Genomic DNA, 25301 nt, shown 5'->3' on the forward strand with positions numbered 1-25301 from the left:
AAATCTATGCTGAAAACCCACCTTTTCACTGCTGCTTTTAGATCCTAGCCACTACTCAATTGCCCTCCCCTTGTCCCTTCCTTCCTTCTCACCCATTACTCTTCATCACCTATTACTTCATTACCCATTACTTTTCATCACCCGTATCTGTCTTGTCTGTCTGTATTATTTAGATTGTAAGCTCTTTTGAGCAGGGACTGTCTCTTTCCCTATTTGAGATTCTACATGGAATGTTGCTACTATTGGAGATTCTAGATGGAATGTTGCTACTATTGAGATTCTGTTGCTACTATTTGAGATTCTACATGGAATGTTAATGTTGCTATTCCACTAGCAACATTCCATGAAGAAGCCTGCCCTTGCAGATCAGCAACGCGGCTGCGCAGGCTTCTGTTTCTGTGAGTCTGACGTCCTACTTCAATACCCATCGCTGTTTAACTGTTATTTTTTATTCTGCTGAAATTGAAAAATTGTACTTCTTGCATTGTAACTTACTACAATAGTTTTGTAAGCCACTTTGAGCCTGCTATCACTACTACTACTACTACTACTATTTAGCATTTCTATAGCGCTACAAGGCATACGCAGCGCTGCACAAACATAGAAGAAAGACAGTCCCTGCTCAAAGAGCTTACAATCTAATAGACAAAAAATAAATAAAGTAAGCAAATCAAATCAATTAATGTGAACGGGAAGGAAGAGAGGAGGGTAGGTGGAGGCGAGTGGTTACAAGTGGTTACGAGTCAAAAGCAATGTTAAAGAGGTGGGCTTTCAGTCTAGATTTAAAGGTGGCCAAGGATGGGGCAAGACGTAGGGGCTCAGGAAGTTTATTCCAGGTGTAGGGTGCAGCGAGACAGAAGGCGCGAAGTCTGGAGTTGGCAGTAGTGGAGAAGGGAACAGATAAGAAGGATTTATCCATGGAGCGGAGTGCACGGGAAGGGGTGTAGGGAAGGACGAGTGTGGAGAGATACTGGGGAGCAGCAGAGTGAATACATTTATAGGTTTGTAGAAGAAGTTTGAACAGGATGCGAAAACGGATAGGGAGCCAGTGAAGGGTCTTGAGGAGAGGGGTAGTATGAGTAAAGCGACCCTGGCGGAAGATGAGACGGGCAGCAGAGTTTTGAACCAACTGGAGAGGGGAGAGGTGACTAAGTGGGAGGCCAGCAAGAAGCAGATTGCAGTAGTCTAAACGAGAGGTGACAAGGGTGTGGATGAGGGTTTTGGTAGAGTGCTCGGAAAGAAAGGGGCGGATTTTACGGATGTTGTAAAGAAAGAAACGACAGGTCTTGGCGGTCTGCTGGATATGAGCAGAGAAGGAGAGAGAAGAGTCAAAGATGACCCCAAGGTTTCGAGCTGAGGAGACAGGGAGAATGAGAGAGCCATCAACAGAAATAGAAAACGGGGGGAGCGGGGAGGTGGGTTTGGGGGGGAAAATGAGAAGCTCGGTTTTGGTCATATTTAATTTCAGGTGGCGTTGAGACATCCAGGCAGCAATGTCAGACAAGCACGCTGAAACTTTGGTTTGGATGCAAGGTGAGATATCAGGGGTAGAAAGGTAGATTTGGGAGTCATCAGCATAGAGATGGTAGGAAAAGCCATGGGATGAGATTAATGAACCAAGGGAAGAAGTGTAGATAGAAAAGAGGAGGGGACCAAGAACAGAACCCTGAGGTACGCCGACAGGCAGAGGGATAGAAGTAGAAGAGGATCCACCAGAGTGAACACTAAAGGTGCGGAGGGAGAGGTAGGAAGAGAACCAGGAAAGGACAGAGCCCTGGAATCCAAGTCAGGATAGGGTATCGAGAAGTATGCTGTGATCGACAGTGTCAAAAGCAGCAGAAAGATCAAGAAGAATGAGGATGGAATATTGACCTCTGGATTTAGCCAGTAATAGATCATTGGAGACTTTAGTAAGCGCAGTTTCGGTTGAGTGGAGAGGGCGAAAACCAGATTGTAGTGGGTCAAGAATAGCATGTGAGGAGCGAAAATCAAGGCAGCGGCGGTGAACAGCACGCTCAAGTAATTTGGAGAGAAAAGGGAGGAGGGAGATGGGTCGGTAATTAGAGGGACAAGTAGGGTCGAGTGAAGGCTTCTTAAGGAGAGGTGTGACCACAGCATGTTTAAAGGCAGCAGGGACAGTCGCAGTGGAAAGTGAGAGGTTGAGAATGTGACAGATAAAAGGAATAAGAGCAGGAGAGATGGCATTAAGAAGGTGGGTGGGAATGGGATCAGAGGAACAGGTGGTACATTTTGAGGAAGAAATGAGAAGTGTAGTTTCCTCAATAGTAACTTCAGGAAAGGAGGAAAGGGAATGAGGGGAAGGAGAGAGAGGGGAACGGACAAGTGGAGGGAGAGTTGGTGAGGTAGAGAAAGCAAGGTTTATCTTTTGAACCTTGTTGTGAAAGAATTCAGCAAGGGTCTGAGGAGATAATGAAGGGGGAGTTGGGGGAGGGGGCACCTTGAGGAGAGAGTTCAATGTGGTGAAGAGAAGTCGAGGATTAGAGCCAAGAGAGTTGGTCAGTTGGATATAATAATCCTGTTTAGCACGTAAAAGAGCAGATTGGAAGGAGGTCAGCATGAACTTAAAGTGTAAGAAATCAGCAAGGGCCCGAGATTTCCGCCAGAGGCGTTCGGCGGAGCGGGTACAGGAACGTAGGTAGCGGATATTAGAAGTCAGCCAAGGTTGGGGTTTTGTACGCCTTACAGGGCGGGTCATCAAAGGTGCAAGAGTGTCTAAGGCAGAGGATAGAGTATTGTTGTAAGAAGAAACAGCCTCGTTGACAGACGTGGATGGTGCCACAGTAGAGAGGAGGTTTGAAACATGGGAGGATAGAGATGAAGGGTCAATATCGTGAAGATTCCTAGATAAATTAGATAGGATAGGACGGGACTGGGAGGGAGGAGATTTAAGTGTGAAAGTTATAAGATGGTGATCAGAGGAGGGATGATCAGACGCAAGGAAACTAGAAGGTGAACAGTTGGAGGAGAAGATGAGATCAAGACAGTGACCATTTTGATGAGTGGGGGAGGTGGAGCATAGTTGGAGATTAAAGGAGGACGTTAAAGCGAGTAACTTGGAAATATAAGAGTTGGAAGGATCATTAGCAGGAATATTAAAGTCACCAAGGATGAGAGAGGGAAAAGGTGGGATACAAATGTGATAAATAAAATAAATAAATATTTTTTTTATTTTCTACCACATGGCGCTAACCAGGTGGTAATCGGCAGTGTACGTGCACTGACCATTACTGCCCGGTTAACGCATGAGACCATACCGCTAAGTCAATGGGTGGCGTAAGGTCTCAGACCCAAAATGGATGTGTCCCAGGTTTTATTTTGACGTGCGTCCATTTTTGGCCCCCAAAAAGGCTTTTTTTTTTTTGCAGGCATGCTGAAAAATGGACCTGCGTGCATCCAATACGCATGCCTTCAACAACGCGAGCCATTTTTCAGCACACCTTAGTAAAAGGACGCCTAAGTGAATATTCAGTGCTGGCCAGTTAACTTTATAGCAGCCAAAGATAGGGTGGCTATTTAGGTGGTCTGATTTGGCCGCTAAACTTAGCCGGCAAGTGCTTGACTATTATTATTATTATTACATTTGTACCCCGCGCTTTCCCACACAATGCAGGCTCAATGCGGCTTACGTGTAATTCGAAATACAAAGTTAATAGAATTTTAATAAAACAGTAGTAAAACAATGTAAAGTTGGGCTTAGTAGTGTATGATAAGTTCAGCTAGATAATATATGACTAGGATAAAAGAGGGTAGACAGGATAGGATAGTGTGATTTGGGAGAAAGGGTAAGGAGGGGTAAAATTAAGGAGAGATGACTGTATCATGCGATATAGCCAGTTAGTCATTATTTCCCTAATGCTGTAAAAGTCACCAAACATTGCAATTAAAAAATTTGGGTGCATGCCCATGCAATTTAATTACATAAGCTAATTAGCGCCAATAATTGTCTTTTTAAAAAGCAATTGCTGGCAGTAATTACATTTAATTGAACTATGCACATAAATTTAGTTGCAAAAGATCTGCGCCTAAATCTTATGCACAATCTGAAAAAAGGGGCACAGAAATTGGAGGGTTATGGGTGGAACGAGAGCAGAACGGAGAACGTTCCTAAAATTAAGGCGCGTTGTTATAGAACAGTGGTTCCCAAACCTGGTCCTGGAGGCAGCCCAGCCAGTCAGGTTTTCGGGATATCCACAATGAATATTCACGAGAGAGATTTGCATGCACTGCCTTCGCTGCCTCCATATCTTTCTAATGAATATTCATTGTGGATATCCTGAAAACCTGACTGGCTGGCAGGGCCGTGCTAACCCGGTAAGCGAGGTAAGCATGGCAGGGGGGCGCTTCCCTCTGGGGGGCACCGCCGCACCATGCTCACCTCGCTCGCCCTCCCCCAACATCCCTTTTCTTTTTTTTTCTTTTTAAATTTACCTCCGTGGTGGCGGTTCCGGCAGCGCAGCGTCAGGGAAGGAGGTGGCGCTCCCGACGTCTCTAGCCTTCCCTTCGCTGTGTTCCGCCTTCTTCTGACGTCAAGGATGACATCAGAAGAAGGCGGGACACAGCGAAGGGAAGGCTAGACGTCGGGAGCGCCGCCTCTTTCCCTGACGCTGCGCTGCCGGAACCGCCGCCACGGAGGTAAATTTAAAAAGAAAAAAAAAGAAAAGGGATGTTGGGGGAAGAGAAGAGGGTGGGCAGTTGAACAATGGGAGCGGGAGGGCAGGGGAGAAACAACAGCAAGGATGCGAAGGGGGGGGCATGGATGCGAAGGGGGGGGGGAGAAGAGGGCGGGCCAGGCTGGGACATTGGAGAGAGAGGAGCATGGATGCAAGGGGGGTCATGGAAGGGAGAGAGGGGAATTGCTGGAAAAGGATGAATGGAGGGGGCAGGCAGGGGACAGAGGAGCATGGATGGGCATGGATTGGGAGGGCAGGGCTCAGGGAGAGAGGGGAATTGCTGGAAAGGGATGAATGGAGGGGGCAGGGGACAGAGGAGCATGGATGGGCATGGATTGGGAGGGCAGGGCTCAGGGAGAGAGGGGAATTGCTGGAAAGGGATGAATGGAGGGGGCAGGGGACAGAGGAGCATGGATGAGCATGGATTGGGAGGGCAGGGAGAGGGGAATTGCTGGATAGGGATGAATGGAGGGGACAGATGGGCATGGATGGATATGGATTGCAGGGAAGGGCTCAGGGAGAGAGGGGAATTGCTGGATAGGGATGAATGGAGGGGGCAGGTGACAGAGGAGCATGGATTGGGAGGGCAGGGCTCAGGGAGAGAGGGGAATTGCTGGAAAAGGATGAATGGAGGGGGCAGGGGACAGAGGAGCATGGATGGGCATGGATTGGGAGGGCAGGGCTCAGGGAGAGAGGAGAAATTGCTGGACATAGAGGGGAGGGAAGAGAGATGAAGGAGATGAAATGAGGGAAAAGGAAGAGAGGAGAAAAACTGCACATGGATGAAGAAAATAGGCAGAAGCTGAGGACCAGAAATGAAGAAGAAAGGAGGAAAGGAAAGAAATAAATGGAAAGGAAGCCCTGGAAACGGAGTTAAGAGGACAGATAGCAGCAGAATCAGATACTGGGCCAGCATGATCAGAAAAAGAAAGTCACCAGACAACAAAGGTAGAAAAAAAATCATTTTATTTTCATTTTAGTGTTTGGAATATGTCCACTTTGAGAATTTACATCTGCTATCTTATTTTGCAATGTATAGCAATTTGTTTCTAAGAATATTGCTGACAATTCCTGTCAGTGTGGCAAGTGGTGAGCGATCATTTTCACGGGGGGGGGGGGGGCGCCGCCACCGACGCCGCCGCCGCCGCCGCCAACTGATAGGCTGCAGGGGGGCGCCAGAGACCCTAGGCACGGCCCTGCTGGCTGGGCTGCCTCCAGCAGGTTTGGGAATCACTGAATAACAAGGATACACACCTAATGTCAGGGGGTGGGGGGGGGGCACATTTTGGTCTCAGCCCTGCCGCCGCCCACTGCCGCCACTGTAACATCTTGGCTGGTGGGGGTCCCCAAACCCCACCAGCTGAAGCACCGCCGCCGCAAATACCTTGGCTGGCGGAGATCCCCAACCCCCACCAGCTGAAGACTTTGTCCAGCGCTGGTCTCTGACGCCACCGGATTGCCTTCTCTGCTCTCTCTTCCTCTCATGTCCGGCATGCTCCTTTTAGGGGAAAAGAGAGCCGGGCAGGCAATGCGGCGCTGCTGCTGCAGACCAGTGCTGGACGAAGTCTTCAGCAGGCAGGGGTTGGGGACCCCACCAGCCAACCGGGGCCCAGAGCAAATTTGGGGGTGCCCAGGCCCCCGTGGCCCCACCTAGCTATGCCAGTGCCTAATATAGACATACACATTTGCACCACATTTCAGTTGGTACAAGTGGCCGTGCCTAAAGTTAGGGGCATAAGCACTATTGTATAACCTCACCAAACCTTAAGTGCAACGTATAAAATAGCGCTTTTTTTGGCACCACATATAGAATCTAATCTTAAGTGCTAACTGCAGATATTCAGCAGAGATGACCAGCTACTGAATATTAGTGGTTAGCCAGCTAAGGGGTCTTTTTACTAAGCCACGTATGCGCACCCAATGCACGCCAATTCTGAGTTACCACCCAGATACCACGTGTGCCGGGCAGTAATTTCATTTTTGGTGCGCTTAGTGGAGGTGCACCAGAAAATAATTTTTTATTTTCTGGCGTACGGCGCTATCAGGCAGTAACAGGCATTTGACGCACGTTGACCCTTACTGCCCAGTTAATGCGTGAGACCTTACTGCTAAGTCAATAGCTGGCGGTAAGGTCTCAGACCCAAAACAGATCCTCATCAATTTTTCATTTTTCCATTTTCGGTCAAAATTTTTAAAAGGGGATTTTTTACAGGTGAGCTGATAAAATGGTTCTGCGTACATCCAGAACACGCACCTACACTGCTGCAGCCCATTTTTCAGCGCACCTCAGTAAAAGGACCCCTAAATGCTTTTTAACCAGCCAGGAGCCATTCCAGGCCAGTTAAATAGCGCTGCAAATTGGCTGGTATTTGTATACTACTACTACTACTTAACATTTCTAAAGCGCTACTAGGGTTACGCAGTGCTGTACAATTTAACAAAGAGGGACGGTCCCTGCTCAAAGAGCTTATAATCTAAGAGACAAGTGAACGGTCAGTCCGATAGGGGCGGTCAAATTGGGGCAGTCTGGATTTAGTGAACGGTAAGTGTTAGGTGCCGAACACAGCATTGAAGAGGTGGGTTTTAAGCAAAGACTTGAAGACGGGCAGGGAGGGGGCTTGGCGTAAGGGCTCAGGAAGGTTGTTCCAAGCATAGGGTGAGGCGTGGCAGAAGGAGCGGAGCCTGGAGTTGGCGGTGGTGGAGAACGGTATAGAGAGGAGGGATTTGTCCTGTGAACGGAGGTTACGGGCGGGAACGTAAGGGGAGATGAGGGTAGAAAGATAGTGAGGGGCAGCAGACTGAGTGCATTTGTAGGTAAGAAGGAGAAGCTTGAATTGAATGCGGTATCTGATTGGAAGCCAGTGAAGTGACCTGAGGAGAGGGGTGATATGAGTATAACGGTTCTGGCGGAATATGAGACGTGCAGCAGAGTTCTGAACAGATTGAAGGGGGGGATAGATGGCTAAGTGGGAGGCCGGTGAGGAGTAAGTTGCAATAGTCAAGGCGAGAGGTAAAACTATTGTGGTTGTGACCCACCTTATGGAATTATTTGCCAAATCAACTTAGAATGATTTTGTTCTATCAGATGATCAGACAGCAATTAAAAACCTGGCTCTGAAAATACTTATTAAATTCTTGATGTATGTTTTTTACATAAGGATTTTACTGTTTTAGTATTTTTATTGGCTTGAAAAATTACTATCCAATTTCCTATGGAATTCTAAGGTACCCAGAATTGTCTTATGTAAATTGAAAATGCCTAAATTGCAGGGCGGTGTTAAATTCCCTGATCTCCTGTTATATCATAAAGCCTTTGTTTACGTCAGGGACTGGAATGGGGATTGCTACTTCGAGTGTAATCTCCTTGCCCAGATGGTTAATCCTCGAGCATTCCCTTCTTGACCCTTTATCGCACACATACTTAATTGATATGCGTCTTCCTAGTATTGTTGTCTCCAACCCACTTATTAGTACTACCCATAAGCTATTGGCTTCTTTTGACAAATCTTTACATACCCCGTGATCCACAACCTCGCTTACGTCCATTTGGAATAATCCTAGGTTTAAAATCGGTAATAAACAGGTTTCTTGGGCTCAGCGACATAAAGTAAAACCTTTCTTCCCAAGATCCATTTTTCGCAGCCTGGTACAGTCAATGGTACTAACTCACCTAGACTATTGCAACGCACTCTACGTCGGCTGCAAAGAACACACTATCAAGAAACTGCAAACAGCCCAGAATACAGCAGCCAGACTCCTATTTGGAAAAACAAACTATGAAAGTGCAAAACCCCTAAGAAACAAATTACACTGGCTCCCACTTAAAGAACGTACCACGTTCAAGATCTGCACAATTGTTCATAAAATTATCTACGGAAATGCCCCATCTTACATGCTAGACCTTGTAGATCTCCCACCCAGAAATGCCAAAAAAAAAACTGCCCGCACATTTCTGAATGGAGGAGTGGCCTAGCGGTTAGGGTGGTGGACTTTGGTCCTGGGGAACTGAGGAACTGAGTTCGATTCCCACTTCCGGCACAGGCAGCTCCTTGTGACTCTGGGCAAGTCACTTAACCCTCCATTGCCCCATGTAAGCCGCATTGAGCCTGCCATGAGTGGAAAAGCGCAGGGTACAAGTGTAACAAAAATAAAATAGATACTATTGGAGATTCTACATGGAATGTTGCTACTATTGGAGATTCTATATGGAATGTTGCTATTCCACTAGCAACATTCCATGTAGAAGGCTGCGCAGGCTTCTGTTTCTGTGAGTCTGATGTCCTGCACCAGGACGTCAGACTCACAGAAGCAGAAGCCTGCGCGGCCACATTGGTGATCTGCAAGGGCTTACTTCTACATGGAATGTTGCTAGTGGAATAGCAACATTCCATGTAGAATCTCAAATAGTAGCAACAGTGGAGGAGTGGCCTAATGGTTAGGGTGGTGGACTTTGGTCCTGAGGAACTGAGTTCAATTCCCACTTCAGGCACAGGCAGCTCCTTGTGACTCTGGGCAAGTCACTTAACCCTCCATTGCCCCATGTAAGCCGCATTGAGCCTGCCATGAGTGGGAAAGCGTGGGGTACAAATGTAAGAAAAAAAAAAATCTACACTTCCCCAGCTGCAAAGGAGTAAAATACAAACTATCGCATGCATCCAGCTTTTCCTACACGAGTACGCAACTGTGGAATGCACTACCAAACAACCTGAAAACAATTAACGAAATAACTAACTTAAGCAAATCTCTGAAGACCTACCTCTTCAACAAAGCCTACCCCGAGAACCAATAGCTTGAGCATAACACTCCTTCACTCAAACCTTCCCTGAAAGTCTTTTTTTCTATAATCGTAGGATTAGATCCCTTTGTCATCCTTTATCTTTTGTAACACCAACTGTACCTATTACCCTGGAATGGTCATGCCATAACAGGTTTGTGTAAGCCACATTGAGCCTGCAAATAGGTGGGAAAATGTGGGATGCAAGTGCAATAAATAAATAAAGATTTTAGATTTTATGTTAAGAAAGTGGAATGTGGATATTTGTTGCTGCTGCATAAAGGGGCACTTTTACAAAGGCGCATCAAAAAGTGGCCGGCAGTAGTGTGGGCGCGTGTATTGGACACGCGCTGGACCATTTCTCTGCCACATGTGGAAAAAAGGGGGGTTTGGGGGCCGGGAAAGGGACGTACAGCAAAATGAAAACCAGCACGCATCTATTTACGGCCTGAGCCCTTAATGCCTCCCATTGATTTAGTGGTAAGGGCTCATGCATTACCCACGCGGTAAGCGTCCAGCTCGCGCCAACTGCTGGGAATGCCCCCACGGTAGAAAATAGAAAATTATTTTCTACTGTGGGTTTTCAGCACACACCAAACTCGGAGTTACCGCTAGGCAAATGCACTAGCTGCTCGTTAATGCCGATTTAACCATTATGCGCCTTTGTAGACGGGCCCCATATTTCTGTAATCTGACATGAACTGAAAGGTAAAGCAGAATAAAAAAATGTTCTTGTTACATTGAATTAAGTTTTCCTCGGAATTTTTTCCTGCTCCTTGTCGTTTTTCCCTTCTAGGGGATCTATACCCAGAAGAGAGCCAGTGCTCAGAAAGTGAAGGAAGATGTGGTCGATTTTGCACGCTTCAAGTGGCCTTTGCTCTTTTCAAGGTTTTATGAGGCCTTTAAATTATCAGGTACTGTTTTTTTTTTTTTATTTAATGAAGCACTATTTTCACTGTGGAATGCAGAGGGCAGTTTTCAAAGACACTTGCGCACGCGAAGTGGAGACGGCTGAAGGAGATGAAACAGCCCTCCACGAGTGAATGACGCTTATTATTGAGTGAATCCTGTGGCTGTTTTGTCTCCACTCCATCCGATCGTTCTCGGTGATCTGCGTTGTCTCTTTCTTCTGTTTGATTTCTGCACGTGAAACATGGAATTCCATGCAGCAATGGGGCTTTGGAAAATCATGCAACACATACACACCTAGGTACAGGTAGGGCCAAATTCTATAAACGGACGCCTTAAAAATCAGCGCCGAAAAACCACGCACTTAGCATGATTGTATAAACTGCACCCAAAGTTAGACTTAGTTTATAGAATACGCTCAAGCGCTGTTCTTAAGCCTAAAATTTAGGCGCAACCATATAGGCCACCGAAAACCAGGCCTAAACACCTGCGCCTAAGTTAGGCACAGATGAGGTGTATTCTATAATAGTGCGCATAGTTTTTTTAAACGCCCACAACCCGGCCATTAGAAGCCCATATCCACACCCCCTTTTCGGGTGCGCGCCTAGAAAGTTGTGCATGTAAATTCAAATTAAAGCCAATTAGTGCTGCTAATTGGTTAAGTGCCAATTATCAGCGCTGATTGGCTCCTTAATCAATTAAGTTGTATGTGCAATTTGACCGTGCAGCTCAATTAGCGCTCACAACTTAAGGCGCCATTTATAGAATTTGGGGGTGGTAACCAATGTATATATAAGAGCTTGTGCGAATAAGAGAGGCATTCCTAGGGATGGGCTGGAGCGCAGAGAGTAGCCGCGCACATACCCTTTGGATTTCCAGAAGGCTACATGTAAGATTTCACAGAAGTAGCAGGTAGAAACCTGTGTGTATTCTTTCCCCAAGTCAATTTTCAAAGGAAAATTTTCCCTTGAAAATTGATGTAAAATCTGCTGCCAACTTAGGTGCACTAAAAGGAGTTCAGGGTGTCTTTGACTGGCGGGGCTTGGCAGGGCTGCCGAGAGCCGGGGCCGGGCCCGGGACAAGACCGCCCCCGGGCCCCCCCCCCCACCCGAGATAGCGTCGCGCCCCCCCCCCCCCCCACCCAAAGTCGCCGGGCCCCCCCTCCACCCGCTGCCGGGCCCTCTCTGAACTAACCTGAAGCGCTTTCACCTTCGGAGAAACCAGCAGCAGCAGCGCAGACCTCTCCTTCCTTCCGTGCCCCGCCCTCACGGACGTTACGTCAGGCGAGGGCGGAACACGGAAGGAAGGAGAGGTCTGCCCTGCTGCTGCTGGTTGCTCCGAAGGTGAAAGCGCTTCAGGTTAGCTCCGGGAGCGACGGCGGGCGGGCCGGACTGCAGCGGCGCCGGGCCCCCCCCGGAGGCCCGGGCCCGGGCCCGGGCCCGGGGACTTTTGTCCCCCCTCTCGGCGGCCCTGGGGCTTGGGTTCCCCTCCAGCTGTAACAAGCAGGGGCGTAGCTACATGGGGCCACGGGGGTATGGGCCCCCACAGATTACGCCCTGGCCCCCTCTACATCTGACACCCCCCCCCCCCCCACATCAGGTACCTTGTTTGCTGGCGGGGGTCCCCAATCCCCGCCAGCCGAAGAGTCTTCTTCAGCGCCGGTCAACTCCGGCGCCTTCGTGGTGTGATCATCTGTTTCTGATGCCTTACGTCCTGCACCTTGCATGTAGCCCCATGCAGGACGTAAAGCGTCACAAACAGATGATCACACAGCGAAGGCGCCGGAGACGACTGGCACTGGAGAAGACACTTCGGCTGGCAGGGATTGGGGACCCCCGCCAGCAAACAAGGTACCTGATGCGGCGGCGGGGCAGAGGGCGGGTGGGTGGTGGTTGCGGTTGCGGTGGTGGGGGAGTCCAAAGTGGCAGGAGGGGGGTCGGTGGCAGGGGGAGGTGGCTAAACAGTGCCCCTCGGGCTCTGGCCCCCCTCCCACCGAGGTCTGGCTACGCCCCTGGTAACAAGGATGCCCTCCTGCTGGGAGGGGGCTCCGACCCACTGTCACTGATATATTACCCGGTAAAGCTGAAAGACAGTCAGCAGGTTCCTTTTATCTGAAAAGAAAGAGTACAGTGTTGATAACCGAAATCTGTAAAAATCCCAAAATACACTTCAAAGCATCCTGAGGCATTGTAATATGCCGTGAGTTAGAGACCTGTGTGCTGAAGTTCAGCACAGTTTCCTAACACATGTTATTTGTACTCCCAATGCTATAAACAAACCGTATGCATATGTGCACAAAAATGTGCATATAGTCAGACACCATGGAAGCAGATGCAGACAGGGGAATGGAGTGGGGAGATTTGGGGGGAGACTGTGCCAGGGGGTTGCGAGGATCAGAGGGGGGGGGGGGTTATGGAGGGAGGTCAGATAGAGAGGGGTGGGTTGGGCGTCAGGGTGATGGGGGGATCGGATCAGTACCCGCTGCGGCAGTCTGGAAGTTAAGCTATTAAGTCGCAGCCACCATTTTGAGCTAGGAGTAGCTCAGGTAACAGGGACTTATCCTTAATCTGGCCACTTCAGAGGTAAAAATGCAGCACCCTAAAGATTTAGCCCCCAATACTGAAAACCATTTAACTGGCCAGGAATGGCACCTTGCTAGTTAAATGGTACTTAACTGGCTATCTTGGCTGAATATTAGCACATACGAGGAGATTCTCTATATATGACGCCTAAAAAAAAAAGGCGCTGAAATCAGTGCCGACTAAGCATATTCTATAATCGGCGCCTAGATTTAGGCGCCAGTGATAGAATGCGTGTAGTTGAATTTCAGCGCCTAAATCTGCGCGCGTTCATTTACACCAACAAAAACATGGGGTATATCCCGGAGCATAGATTTAGGCTCACTGGGCCATATTCTATAAATAGGCGCCTAAATTTCAGATTGCCCACAAAACACCTGTTTCCCCACCCGTAACCACGCCCCTTTTTGCCTGCGTGTGTTAGAAGTTTGGCGCACATCTTTACAGAATACGCTTAGCGAATTATCCGCCTAAATTCTAATCAGTGCCAATTAGTGCTCATTGTTGCTTGTTCAAGTGCTGATATCAGCGCTCATTAGCTTGTTAAACCAATTAAGTTACTTGCGGGGTTATAGAATCTGCACCGATTTTGGTGCCTAAATCTGAGCGCACTATATAGAATCCGGGGGTTAGCGGCTAGCTGGATGGCCGTGACATAGAAGGTCAGCACCAATATTTAGCTCAGGGGCGTAGCCAGACCGGCGGGAGGGGGGTCCAGAGCCTGAGGTGAGGGGGCACATTTTAGACCCCCCCCCCCCGCCTTTGCCAACCCCCTTCGCTGCCGATTCCCCCCCCCCCCCGCCGTTACCAATCCCTGGCGCCGCCAACTCCCCCCCCCCCCCACCCTTACCGACCCACCCCGCGCCGCCAACTTTGACGACCCCTGCCAATGACCCTCTCGGACCCCCCTCCCGCTGCCAACCCTCCCCCGCCATCGCCGTGGGCTACCTTTGCTGGTGAGGGACCCCAATCCCTGCCAGCCGAGGAGGTCCTCTTCCTCCTACGAAGGCTTCGTTCTGTTTCTGACATCCTGCACGTTGTACGTGCAGGACGTCAGACTCACAGAAACAGAACAAAGCCTGGCTGATCTGCAAGGCTTCGTTCTGTTTCTGTGAGTCTGATGTCATGCGACGTTGGAAACAGAACAAAGCCTTGTGCATAACCAGCAAAGTCCACCACTTTTTCTTTTCTGTCCATCTTCACCCAAAACAATTGGACTGTCTAGGGTTGTCATCAGAGCATAAGCTGTACATCATGCATATGTTTCAGTTTCTCAGTGCATATAAGACTAGACCCACAGCATTGTAAAACCCTAACTCTGCATCTTTGTGAACAGGACCCAGCCTTCCCAAGAACGATGTCATTGTTGCTGTCAACTGGACTGGCGTTTACTTTGTCGACGAACAGGAGCAAGTGCTACTTGAACTTTCTTTCCCAGAAATCACTGCTGTCTCTAGCAGCAGGTAAATGGTATTAAATAAAGGCAGTGCATTGTTTATAACCAAGGTGTTTGTAGTAATTTACTAGAAGCATACATCACAAAAAGAAGCCCTAGGGAGGCCAGCTCAACTGAATGTGTTGTTCCAATCCCGGTTGTATCCGGCAGAAACCCAAATTGTGGCAACATTCCGTGCTACAAATCCCAGGGCAAGCAGTTGCTTGCACGTCTGTCTCAATAGCAGACTAAGGACTTTTCCTCCAGGAACTTGTCCAAACTTTTTTTTAAACCCAGATACGCTAAGCGTTGTTACCACATCCTCCAGCAAAGAGATCCAGAGCTTAAATAATTGGTCGAGTGAAAAAAATATTTCCTCCTATTTGTTTTAAAAATATTTCCATGTAACTTCCTCTAGTGTCCCCTAGTCTTTGTACTTTTGGAACGAGTGAAAAATCAATTTACTTCTACTCGTTCTACACCACTCAAGGTTTTGTAGACCTCAATCATATCTCACCTCATCCGTCTCTTTTCCTAGCTGAAGAGCCCTAACTAACCTCTTTAGCCTTTCCTCATACGAGAGGAATTTCATTCCCTTTATCATGTTGGTCGCTCTTCTTTGAACCTTTTCTAATTCTGCTGTGTCTTTTTTGAGATAGGCGACCAAAACTGAACACAATATCCCTATATCCCACTGCATATAGGTAGTTTTAGTTCTGATTGTCCCACTGAATTGCCATAGGTAATCACAACTATAACTCTATGCAGTGGCGTTCCTAGGGGGGCTGACACCCGGGGCGGATCGCCGATGCGCCCCGCCCCCCCAGCGAAAGAACCCCCGATCCCCCGGTGAAACAACCCTCCTCCCGGGTGCACGCCGCTGGGGGGGGGGGGGTGTCACGCGCCTGCCGGCTCTTCGTTTTCATGCTCCCTCTGCCCCGGAACAGGAAGTAACCTATTCCGGGGCAAAGGGAGCATGAAAACGAAGAGCCGACAGGCGCGTGCACCCGGGGCGGACTGCCCCCACCGCCCCTCCCCCTTGGTACGCCACTGACTCTATGCATCCAGTTGCCATACCAGCCTGGATCAGCCAGTTCAGTCAACCCTGAGTTGAATCTGTTACCCTTGGAAGAAGGAAATAGCATTCCACGGTACGGGAACTTACTCCACCAATGTTATTTTTCATCTTAGCTATTGTGTCCAAGCTGTCATCCTTATTAGGAAATAAGCCATTCTTTCCCACAGTTTAATCCATAAATTTACAAATGAGTCAGTCTATATGCACACAATTCTAGGATCCCCTAAAGCCAAAATTACATTTGGTACTCGTAGGATATAACTTTAGGGTTTCCTATTTTTTGGGGTCAATACCTGAAATCCGCTGCTTCAACTACTGATAAAATGCCAGATGTGCACACTCCTCTCAGGCTCCCTGGACTTCCTGGATTCCTATGGACAGTTTCCAGAGGTGACGACTCTCTCCTTCCAGCTGCTGTTGTAGTACCCGCTAAGAATGCGGTACATTCTCCTCTGTCCTCTTTCAGTGGTTTGACATGGGGTGGGCCCCAAGTCCACTAACTGGATTAGCTACAAGAACTCCTTCAAAATTACAGAAATGATGATGACATTTCCTTATCCCTTCTCTCTCCCCCCACCCCCCAAGAAAAATACTAGCAAAAGATCAAGTTAAGGATGAAGAAATTTTGAGATTCACTCTTTCCTCCTGACTGTCCAAAAATATGGTTAATAGTCTGCAAAACCCAAACCTCAGCTTTTAGGGTCTGTCCTGCATATAAAATTCCTCTATAGTCTATTGCTATGAAGAAAGAACATCCTACTTCCTTTTCTCCACTCTCTTCCAACAACTATCACGGGTGTAACCCCCTTTTTGCTGTTGGTGAGGAGCACATCTCAGGTAGAGATTAAGAACAGAACGGCAAGAGTTAGACTTTTCTGGGATAAGATTAGCAGATAAGCTGGGAAGTCTAAGCCCTAAGATCTTGCTATTCACTCCCAGTCCTCAAGGGCCACCAACAAGCCGGGCTTTCAGGATAGACCTAATGCAGTCCTTATCAATCTTTATGTGACCGTGACCCCACCATGATAGAAGCCAAATAAAATTGTGTGAGCCACCCCCCACCCTCCCTTGGAGGTGCAGAATGTTGATGCACTATGGAGAACCCAACAAGGTCCCGACCCACAGTTTGGGAAGCTCTTCCCTAATGAATATTTGCATGAGAGAGATTTATATTCAACAGAAGCTTGCATGCAGTACTGCTGATGGTACTGTTAGGGAGGCACAGATATCTGCCACCCAAAAAAAATGTGAAAATCTCTAACATCTAAGCGATGCTTTCCATCTTCTCTGAACACTCTGTGGCCACCTAAAGTAACTGTGTCATTTCAGCTGTCAATGAAAGCAGGAACAGGATTATCAATTATGATGATAAATCGGAAAAAATGTTTCTTCACCCAACGCGTAATTAAACTCTGGAAATCGTTGCCAGCGAATGTGGTGAAGGCGGTTAGCTTAGCAGAGTTTAAAAGGGGGTTAGACGGTTTCCTAAAGGACAAGTCCATAAACCACTACTAAATGGACTTGGGAAAAATCCACAATTCCAGGAATAACATGTATAGAATGTTTGTACGTTTGGGAAGCTCGCCAGGTGCCCTTGGCCTGGATTGGCCGCTGTCGTGGACAGGATGCTGGGCTCGATGGACCCTTGGTCTTTTCCCAGTGTGGCATTACTTATGTACTTATAATAGTGATGACAAGGATAATAATGGGGATGACATTCGTGATAAGGCTTTTGGGTTTCCATGTGCTCTTGACAATCTTGTTGATGGAAAAAATGAGTGACAGTGCAGGACAGCAAACCTAACTCAATGTCAGCATTTACGTGGAGGAGCAGGCTAGGAACCAGGGAAGCTGGGGTTCAAGTCCCATTGTTTCTCCTTGTGACCTTGGACTCTACTGCCTCAGATATGAAGTTAGATTGTAAGCCCTCTGGAAACAGGGAAATATCTACTGTACCTGAATCTAGCTCACTTTCCCCTAGTACTGAAAAGGCATGACGAGTTAAATCCAGATAAATAAATTGGTTGTTCCAAAGTACATACAGTATGTTTGCCGAACAGGAGTGAAAAACCTGTTTCATTTTTAAGGATATTGTTTTATTCCTGCTCCATATTCTAGGGGAGGTAAACTGCAAGGGCAGAGTTTCACCTTGGCCACCATTAGAGGAGATGAATTTACCCTCACTTCCAACAATGCCGAAGATATTCGAGACCTTGTTGTCATTTTCCTGGAAGGACTGAGGAAAAGGTCAAAATATGTGATTACCCTCCAAGACAATCCAAACCCCGGTAAGCTCAATGCTGATCGCACAAGTGATAAAATGCACAAGATTAAAATGGTTGGATTCCCACCCTTTCTGTTCTTATTGAGGACCTCTCTCTTTGGAGATCTTTCAGCCGTGTTAAGCAGGTCACCTTCCTGTCACAGGGTCATGTTGTAACACATAAGTTGCCCCCATTTTCAAACAAGAAAGCACTTGCATACTTTCCCTTTCAAAATTATTGCACTAAAAATACCAGCATACATTTATGCCTGCTATTTTTTTTGTTACATTTGTACCCCGTGCTTTCCCACTCATGGCAGGCTCAATGCGGCTTACATATGGGGCAATGGAGGGTTAAGTGACTTGCCCAGAGTCACACCAATGTGGCCGCGCAGGCTTCTACATGGAATGTTGCTAGTGGAATAGCAAAATTCCATGTAGAATCTCCAATAGTAGCAACATTCCATGTAGAATCTCCAATAGTAGCAACATTCCATCTAGAATCTCCAATAGTATCTATTTTATTTTTGTTACATTTGTACCCTGCGCTTTCCCACTCATGGCAGTCTCAATGCAGCTTACATGGGGCAATGGAGTGTTATGTGACTTGCCCAGAGTCACAAGGAGCTGCCTGTGCCTGAAGTGGGAATCGAACTCAGTTCCTCAGGACCAAAGTCCACCACCCTAACCACTAGGCCACAATTTACACACATGCATGTGCCTCAGATACATATATGTCCAGAGCGGCAAAATGGGCATGTTCTAACCTGTATATAGTCTATCCAGTGAATCCCTAGGATGCAGTGATTTACAGTGAGTACGGTAGGGGGCAAGGCTTGGCTGTGGTTTGTTCATACCTTAAAAATGGATGTGTACTTTCAATTTTGCAATGGGAAATCATGACTATATTTTTAAAAATCCTAGTTGATTCTGCAGCCACCCTGAAGCACACACAAGTACCAGCTCCTAGTGTAGATGCAAAGGTCAGTGGAACCCATTTTACTCCCCCCCCCCACACACACACACAAGCAAAAGGCATACCTCCTGTCCCCCACTAGACCCCACAGATATCCCCAGTAAGACTACTACTTACTACTACTACTACTTTCTATAGCAGTACTAGACATATGCAGCACTGTACACCAGACATAAAGAGACAGTCCCTGCTCAATAGAGCTTACAATCTAACTAGGACAAACAGGACAAATAAGGAATAATAGACTTACTAAGGTACTGAACAAGTGAGTAAGGGTTAGAAGTTAAAAGCAACATCAAAAAGGTGAGCTTTTAGCCTAGATTTGAAGATGGAGCTTGACGTACAGGCTCAGGAAGTCTATTCGAGGCATATGGTGTAGCAAGATAAAAGGAACGAAGTCTGAAGTTAGCAGTGGAGGAGAAGGGTGCAGTGAAGGGAATGTAATGGAAGGATTTTAAAGATTGCTTTTCAGCTCTGTCTGAGTGACCAACAGTGCATTCTCTCATTAAAATGATTGTTTATTCTGTTTGTGTGAAAATGATTTGGAATGTGGAAGAAGATAAGACACAGCTCTAATTAATTTGGTATGTGAAGGGAGAGGTGGAGCCTGTTTCAAGTTCAGACTGGCCACCTGGACTGAGAAACATGTGACCACATTCCCACTTTATGGCTTATTTACCCAAACAGAGAACTTCTCAAGCATTCTGTAATTTTCCTCAACTCTGAAAATGAGTTCTAAGCCTAATAAAAAGGGGAGCTCTGAACAGTGAAGCTAGAAGCTCATCTATGGATGGACGCATCACATAGAAAGACTGCTCCTGGTCACGAGATTCTGGCTTCGCTGAAAAAGGGGTTTCTCTCAACTGATGTAAAATGTCTGGGTGATGTGGTGACCAGTGGTATATGTATATTATTATTATGATGTATTATTGCTTCTTTTCCTGTTCTAGAAACTCTTAGCTTTGGTTGGATGTAGTGACCAGTGATGTAATGATTGTTTCTTTTTAACTATAGATAGGTATTGTTTCCTTTTAGGTATGTAGCTTAATCATTGTGTATCTCAGATAATAATGACTTATACACTCTCCATTTAAACCTCTAATAAAAGTCTCATATATCTAATACGAATCCAAAAGAATCCACAGTAATTGTTGAGTAGTCTATGTTAGTGCTGTGTCAGTGAGGCAGCCAGGTCAGAACAAGGAGTTCCCATGGAGGAGCGTAGGGAGAGAGAAGAGTGGAGAGGTACTGAGGAGCTGCAGAGTGAATGCACTTGTAAGTCAATAAGAGGAGTTTGAACTGTATGCAGAAATGAATAAGGAGCCAATGAAGTGACTTGAGGAGAGGGCTAATATGAGCATAGCAACACTGGTGGAATATAAGTCATGCAGCAGAATTTTGAAGGGGAGAGATATGGCTTGTGGGGGAGACCTGTGAGAAGCAAGTTTCAGTAGTCTAAGAGAGAGGTGATAAAAGTATGGATAAGGGGTCTGGTAGTGTCCGCAGAAAGGAGGGAGAGGTTCTGAGAGATTAGGAGGTATTCATCAGGGAGGGTTTGGGGGTACAGCTCTTGCTGGGAGGGGCAGTTCAGGGGGGTCCAGGGGTGTACCCTGATATCTCCACCAGCCCCTTTTAGATATGGTAGGCCAGACTTTGCTCCTAGCTGCAGCAATGCAAATAGAAGGGCTTTGGATGCTCTTTGTTGCATTTTTAAAGAATCGCTGCTCATATTAGACATGTCAGCAATTGCACGTTCACCCCTGCATGGCCTTCTAGGTATTTAGCAAATGCTCATCATTCAGTAGAGCCTTTTTGTAAAACACTGGGAGAATAGAGTTTGTCCCAACCCGGATATATCTCAATTCCCTTCTCAACAGCTTATGTTTCTAAAATCTGTTGCTAAAAAAGGGTTGGGGTGGATATTGGGGAGGGGGAGGGTAGAGCTTAACTAATTTTCTGCACTAACCAGATAAGTTCCTTAAATGTATCTGTGTGCAAGAAAGGTCAGCGTAAATCTAGCTGGTTGCATCTGAACATCCAGACCCAACATCAACCCTGCCTAACCCCAAAATCCCAATTATTGCGCTAATCCTCTTCCCAAAGCTTGATTTATTTGTTTAAAATTGCTTCTATACCAGTCAGTCCAAGTAGTTTACTTAATAAAACAACTTTGATCCCCTTCCCAAAGCTGGATCACAGCTCTGATTCCCCTACTCCCACTTTTCAAAGCCCAGTCACAGTTCTGATCCTCCTTACCCACTTCCTAAAATCCTATAACAATTCTGATCTAGCCTACATCAACCCCCAAAGAACAATCTTGAATATGATCCTCCCAATCACCTCCCCTGAAGTCATGTAATAGTGTCTTTTTTACAATAAAGATAAGAAACTGAATGATTATTGATAGATTCAAAGAATTACTGGAGACCACACCTTCAAAAATACATAAAACTGTACGAGGATAGACTTAAATACCTGAATATGTATATGTACCTGGGTCTCGCCGCTCCACATACCACAGCATCCCAGAGCGCCAACTAGCTGTTTCTCGGGTCAAGGCACCCCTTAAGACCTGGGCCACTAAACAAAACAGTTCTTTCTTTCTCTCAGACAGATCTTTCTTACTTGAGCTTGGGCGTTGGCCAGGGCTGGACTTACTCTGGTAGGCTATAGGATATTAAACTGGGCTTTATCTGAGTACTCCTGATCAGTCCAGGAGCAAGCACTTCACTCTCACTTCCAAGAATACTCTCTACACCAAAGACTGTATTTGATGCAAACTGAACTTTACTAAACTTCTGCAACAGGCAGTTGAATCAAACGTCATACTCCATATTTACACTTAGTATTTTGTTTAAGAGGTCTATATCCGTGCGCAACAGTTTCTCATCAATCCTAAGGTATATACAGGGGCGTAGCCAGACTTCGGCAGGAGGGGGGTCCAGAGCCCAAGGTGAGGGGGTGCATTTTAGCCACCCCCCACCGCCGCCACCACCACCAACTTTGACCCCTCCCCCCCCCCCCGCCGCTGCCGTCGCCTACCTTTGCTGGTGGGGGACCCCCAACCCCCGCCAGCCAAGGTCCTCTTCTTCCGGCGCAAGGCTTCGTTCTATTTCTGAGTCTGTCGTCCTGCACGTACAACATGCAGGACATCAGACTCGGAAACAGAACAAAGCCTTGCGCCGGAAGAAGAAGACCTCGGCTGGTGGGGATTGGGGTCCCCCGCCAGCAAAGGTAGGCGACGGCGGGTTGGCGGTGGGAGGGGGGTCGAGAGGGTTGTCGGCAGGGGGGTCAAGGGCCAAATCTACGGGGGCCCAGGCCCCCATGGCCCCATGTAGCTACGCCACTGATATATATATCTGCAGCTCCTCCAGTCCCTTTGGGCATAATAATCCAAGGCTGTGCTTGTAGTGTTGGTTTCCACCAGCAAACTCCTCCAGGACCAGACCTCCCTGTCTCTCCTCAATTCCAAAGATGCACTTCTACCAGCTTCACCTGCTGACCTTGAACAGGCTTTCTTCTGTTCCTGCTGCTGGAATCCCTTTCACCCACCCCAGAGCACTTCTCTCAAACGGTTACTGCCTTTGGCTGACAATAACTCTCCTTTTTACTCAGTATATCTGACTTTCTACGATATCTCCTCTCCTCACTGGTCCTGGCAGGGGTGAAGGCAACCAAAAATAGGGTTACCATATTTTGTCCTCTGAAAAAGAGGACACATGTCATGCCCCCCCTGCCCCGCCCCTGCCCTGCCCACACCATGCCCCTTTCGCATCCTCGCCCCACCCTTTCTTGCTCTCACCCCGCCCCCTGTCACATATTCCCCTCCCCCTGGGTCACATATTCCCCTGCCCCCCCCCCGTCACATCCCCTCCCTTACTGTCACTCATTAACAAGAAACATTTCCCTCTGCATCTTCCCTATCAACCACTCCCTTGGGCTGGGCTTCACAGTCTCCCTCTCCAGCCCACTGGAACTGCTCTCCCCCCCCCCCCCCCACCACCACCACCAGTGACTCTGGAGAGTTCTACAGGAGTCTAGTGATCCCCATTATTATGGGGGATTACATACACTATAGAAGAAAGGCGGAAGAGGGGGAGATATGGTAGAGTCATTGAAATACGTCTGTGGCATAAATGCATAGTCCAGTATCTTGCAATTGAAAACAAGCTCTGGATTGAAGGGGCATAGGATGAAGGTGAAAGAGGAATCTAAGGAAATACTTCTTTGTGGAAATGGTGGTGGATATGTGGAACGGCCTCCCAGTGGAGTTGGTGGAAATAAAGACTGGATCTGAATTTTTTTTTTTTTTGTTACATTTGTACCCCGCGCTTTCCCACTCATGGCAGGCTCAATGCGGCTTACATGGGGCAATGGAAGGTTATCTGACTTGCCCAGAGTAACAAGGAGCTGCCTGTGCCTGAAGTGGGAATCGAACTCAGTTCCTCAGGACCAAAGTCCACCACCCTAAGCACTAGACCATTCCTCCACTGTTTCTACTATTTGAGATTCTACATGGAATGTTGCTATTCCACCAGCAACATTCCATGCAGAAGTCAGCCCTTGCAGATCACCAATGTGGCCGCGCAGGCTTCTGCTTCTGTGAGTCCAGACTCACAGAAACAGAAGCCTGCGCAGCCTTCTACATGGAATGTTGCTAGTGGAATAGCAACATTCCATGTAGAATCTCCAATAGTAGCAACATTCCATGTAGAATCTCCAATAGTATCTATTTTATTTTTGTTACATTTGTACCCTGCGCTTTCCCACTCATGGCAGGCTCAATGCGGCTTACATGGAGGGTTAAGTGACTTGCCCAGAGTCACACCAATGTGGCCACACAGGCTTCTGCTTCTGTGAGTCTGACGTCCTGCACGTACGTGCAGGACGTCAGACTCACAGAAACAGAAGCCTGCGTAGCCTTCTACATGGAATGTTGCTAGTGGAATAGCAACATTCCATGTAGAATCTCCAATAGTATCTATTTTATTATATTTGTACCCCGCACTTTCCCACTCATGGCAGGCTCAATGCGGCTTACATGGGGCAATGGAGGGTTAAGTGACTTGCCCAGAGTCACAAGGAGCTGCCTGTGCCGGGAATCGAACTCAGTTCCTCAGTTCCCCAGGACCAAAGTCCACCACCCTAACCACTAGGCCACTCCTCCACTCAAGAAAGCATGGGAAAAGCATATAGGATCTCTTAGTGAGAGGGTGGATGGGCATATTGAATAGGCCATATGCTATGCATGTGCTATATTATTGTCTATGTTTCTCTGTTTGCTGTGCAGTGGGAGAAGACTCTGGATTCCTCAGCTTTTTGAAAGGAGACCTGATCATTCTAGACCAGGACACTGGGGAGAATGTCTTGAGTTCCGGCTGGGCTAATGGGATGAACGAAAGGACCAAGCAGAAAGGAGATTTCCCAACTGAAAGCGTTTACGTCCTGCCTACTGCCACTATGCCACCTATGGAAATTGTGGTAAGTTAAGTGATGCACCTCAGTAGTGTGTCCAGTGGCGTAGGTAGGGGGGGACGCCCCCAAATAGATTTGTTTAAAAAAACGGCGCCTTTGCGCATGAGCCGCCACCTTCCCGCTTGCACGCAGTGGCAGACCAAGAATGCACGTGATGATGCGGATCGTCGTCATCGCCTGCCTGCTTGCCCTAAAGCGCACAAAGAAGTGAACAGACTGCTGCTGCTGTGAGCCGCCCGGCGCCCGCACACTCCAGTCTCCCGCCCCCACAGTGCTGCCTGCACTGCTTGAAGCCAGGAGGAGAAAGTCGTCAAGAGAGCTCGGCTTCAGCGGCCGTTGTGGTAACTTACTGCAATGGCAGCTGTGACTGAGCTCTCTCGACGACGTTCTTCTCCTGGCTTCAAGCAGTGCAGGCAGCATTGTGGGGGCGGAGGCCCAGGGTCCTCCTCAGCTCAGGCACAACCGTCCCAGTGTGTGGTGCAGGCTGTTCGGCGCTTGGCCTCGACTGTGTGAGCTGTTCTTCTCTGACTGCTGGCTGTAGTGGGGTAAGGGACCGTTCCTGGGCGCGTGCTGTGTGCTCTGTCTCTTCTGGCTGGCTCGCTGTGTGTGTGTGGGATGGAATTGGAATGGGCAACGGGTTCCGCCTCCGCGGCACTGGTTGTTTCTGTTTGCAGAAGCTATCAGCCCTCCCCCGCGTTGCTCGCAGATCTGCTGGCAGGAGAAAGGGAGAAGGGAAGCAGATAGGATGCCCGGAACCACCACCCACTGCTGAGTGAACAACCCAATGGTTCCACTGGGTTTCCAGTTGCTGGCATGGGGGCTTGATTTATGCTTTTTTTTCCTTTAAATCTTTTGGTTCCTTTTAAATGACCATCTGGGCAGATTTCAGAGACAGTGGGCTCCCCCCTAGTTCTCTCCAGCAAGTAGAGAGTTAATCATGTGTGCAGAGATGTTTTCAGGTGCAGACTTACAGCATAATTAAAAAAACAAAACAAAACATGAATTAGGTTGAAACTGGGAGCATTTAATCTTTTTTTCCTGTGCCTACATTAAAAAAAATATGGCATGTGGTAATTTGCTCCTTTTGTTTTGTGGATTGCAGTGGTATATTATAAAAATGC

At 47.7% G+C, this 25301-nt stretch overlaps 1 protein-coding gene across 3 annotated transcripts in view; it reads left to right on the forward strand.

Annotated features, from left to right (window-relative positions):
* MYO7A (myosin VIIA) overlaps positions 1-25301 on the forward strand; it is a 324978-nt gene that overhangs the window by 240533 nt on the left and 59144 nt on the right. For all 3 annotated transcript variants that reach the window (XM_030200068.1, XM_030200066.1, XM_030200067.1), the window contains 4 exons: positions 10262-10379; positions 14290-14416; positions 17585-17754; positions 23996-24186. In XM_030200068.1, the coding sequence (XP_030055928.1) occupies positions 10262-10379; positions 14290-14416; positions 17585-17754; positions 23996-24186 (606 nt within the window). The remainder of the gene's footprint in view (positions 1-10261; positions 10380-14289; positions 14417-17584; positions 17755-23995; positions 24187-25301) is intronic.

Source organism: Microcaecilia unicolor, chromosome 4 (assembly GCF_901765095.1).
Source record: "Microcaecilia unicolor chromosome 4, aMicUni1.1, whole genome shotgun sequence".
Taxonomy (NCBI): domain Eukaryota; kingdom Metazoa; phylum Chordata; class Amphibia; order Gymnophiona; family Siphonopidae; genus Microcaecilia; species Microcaecilia unicolor.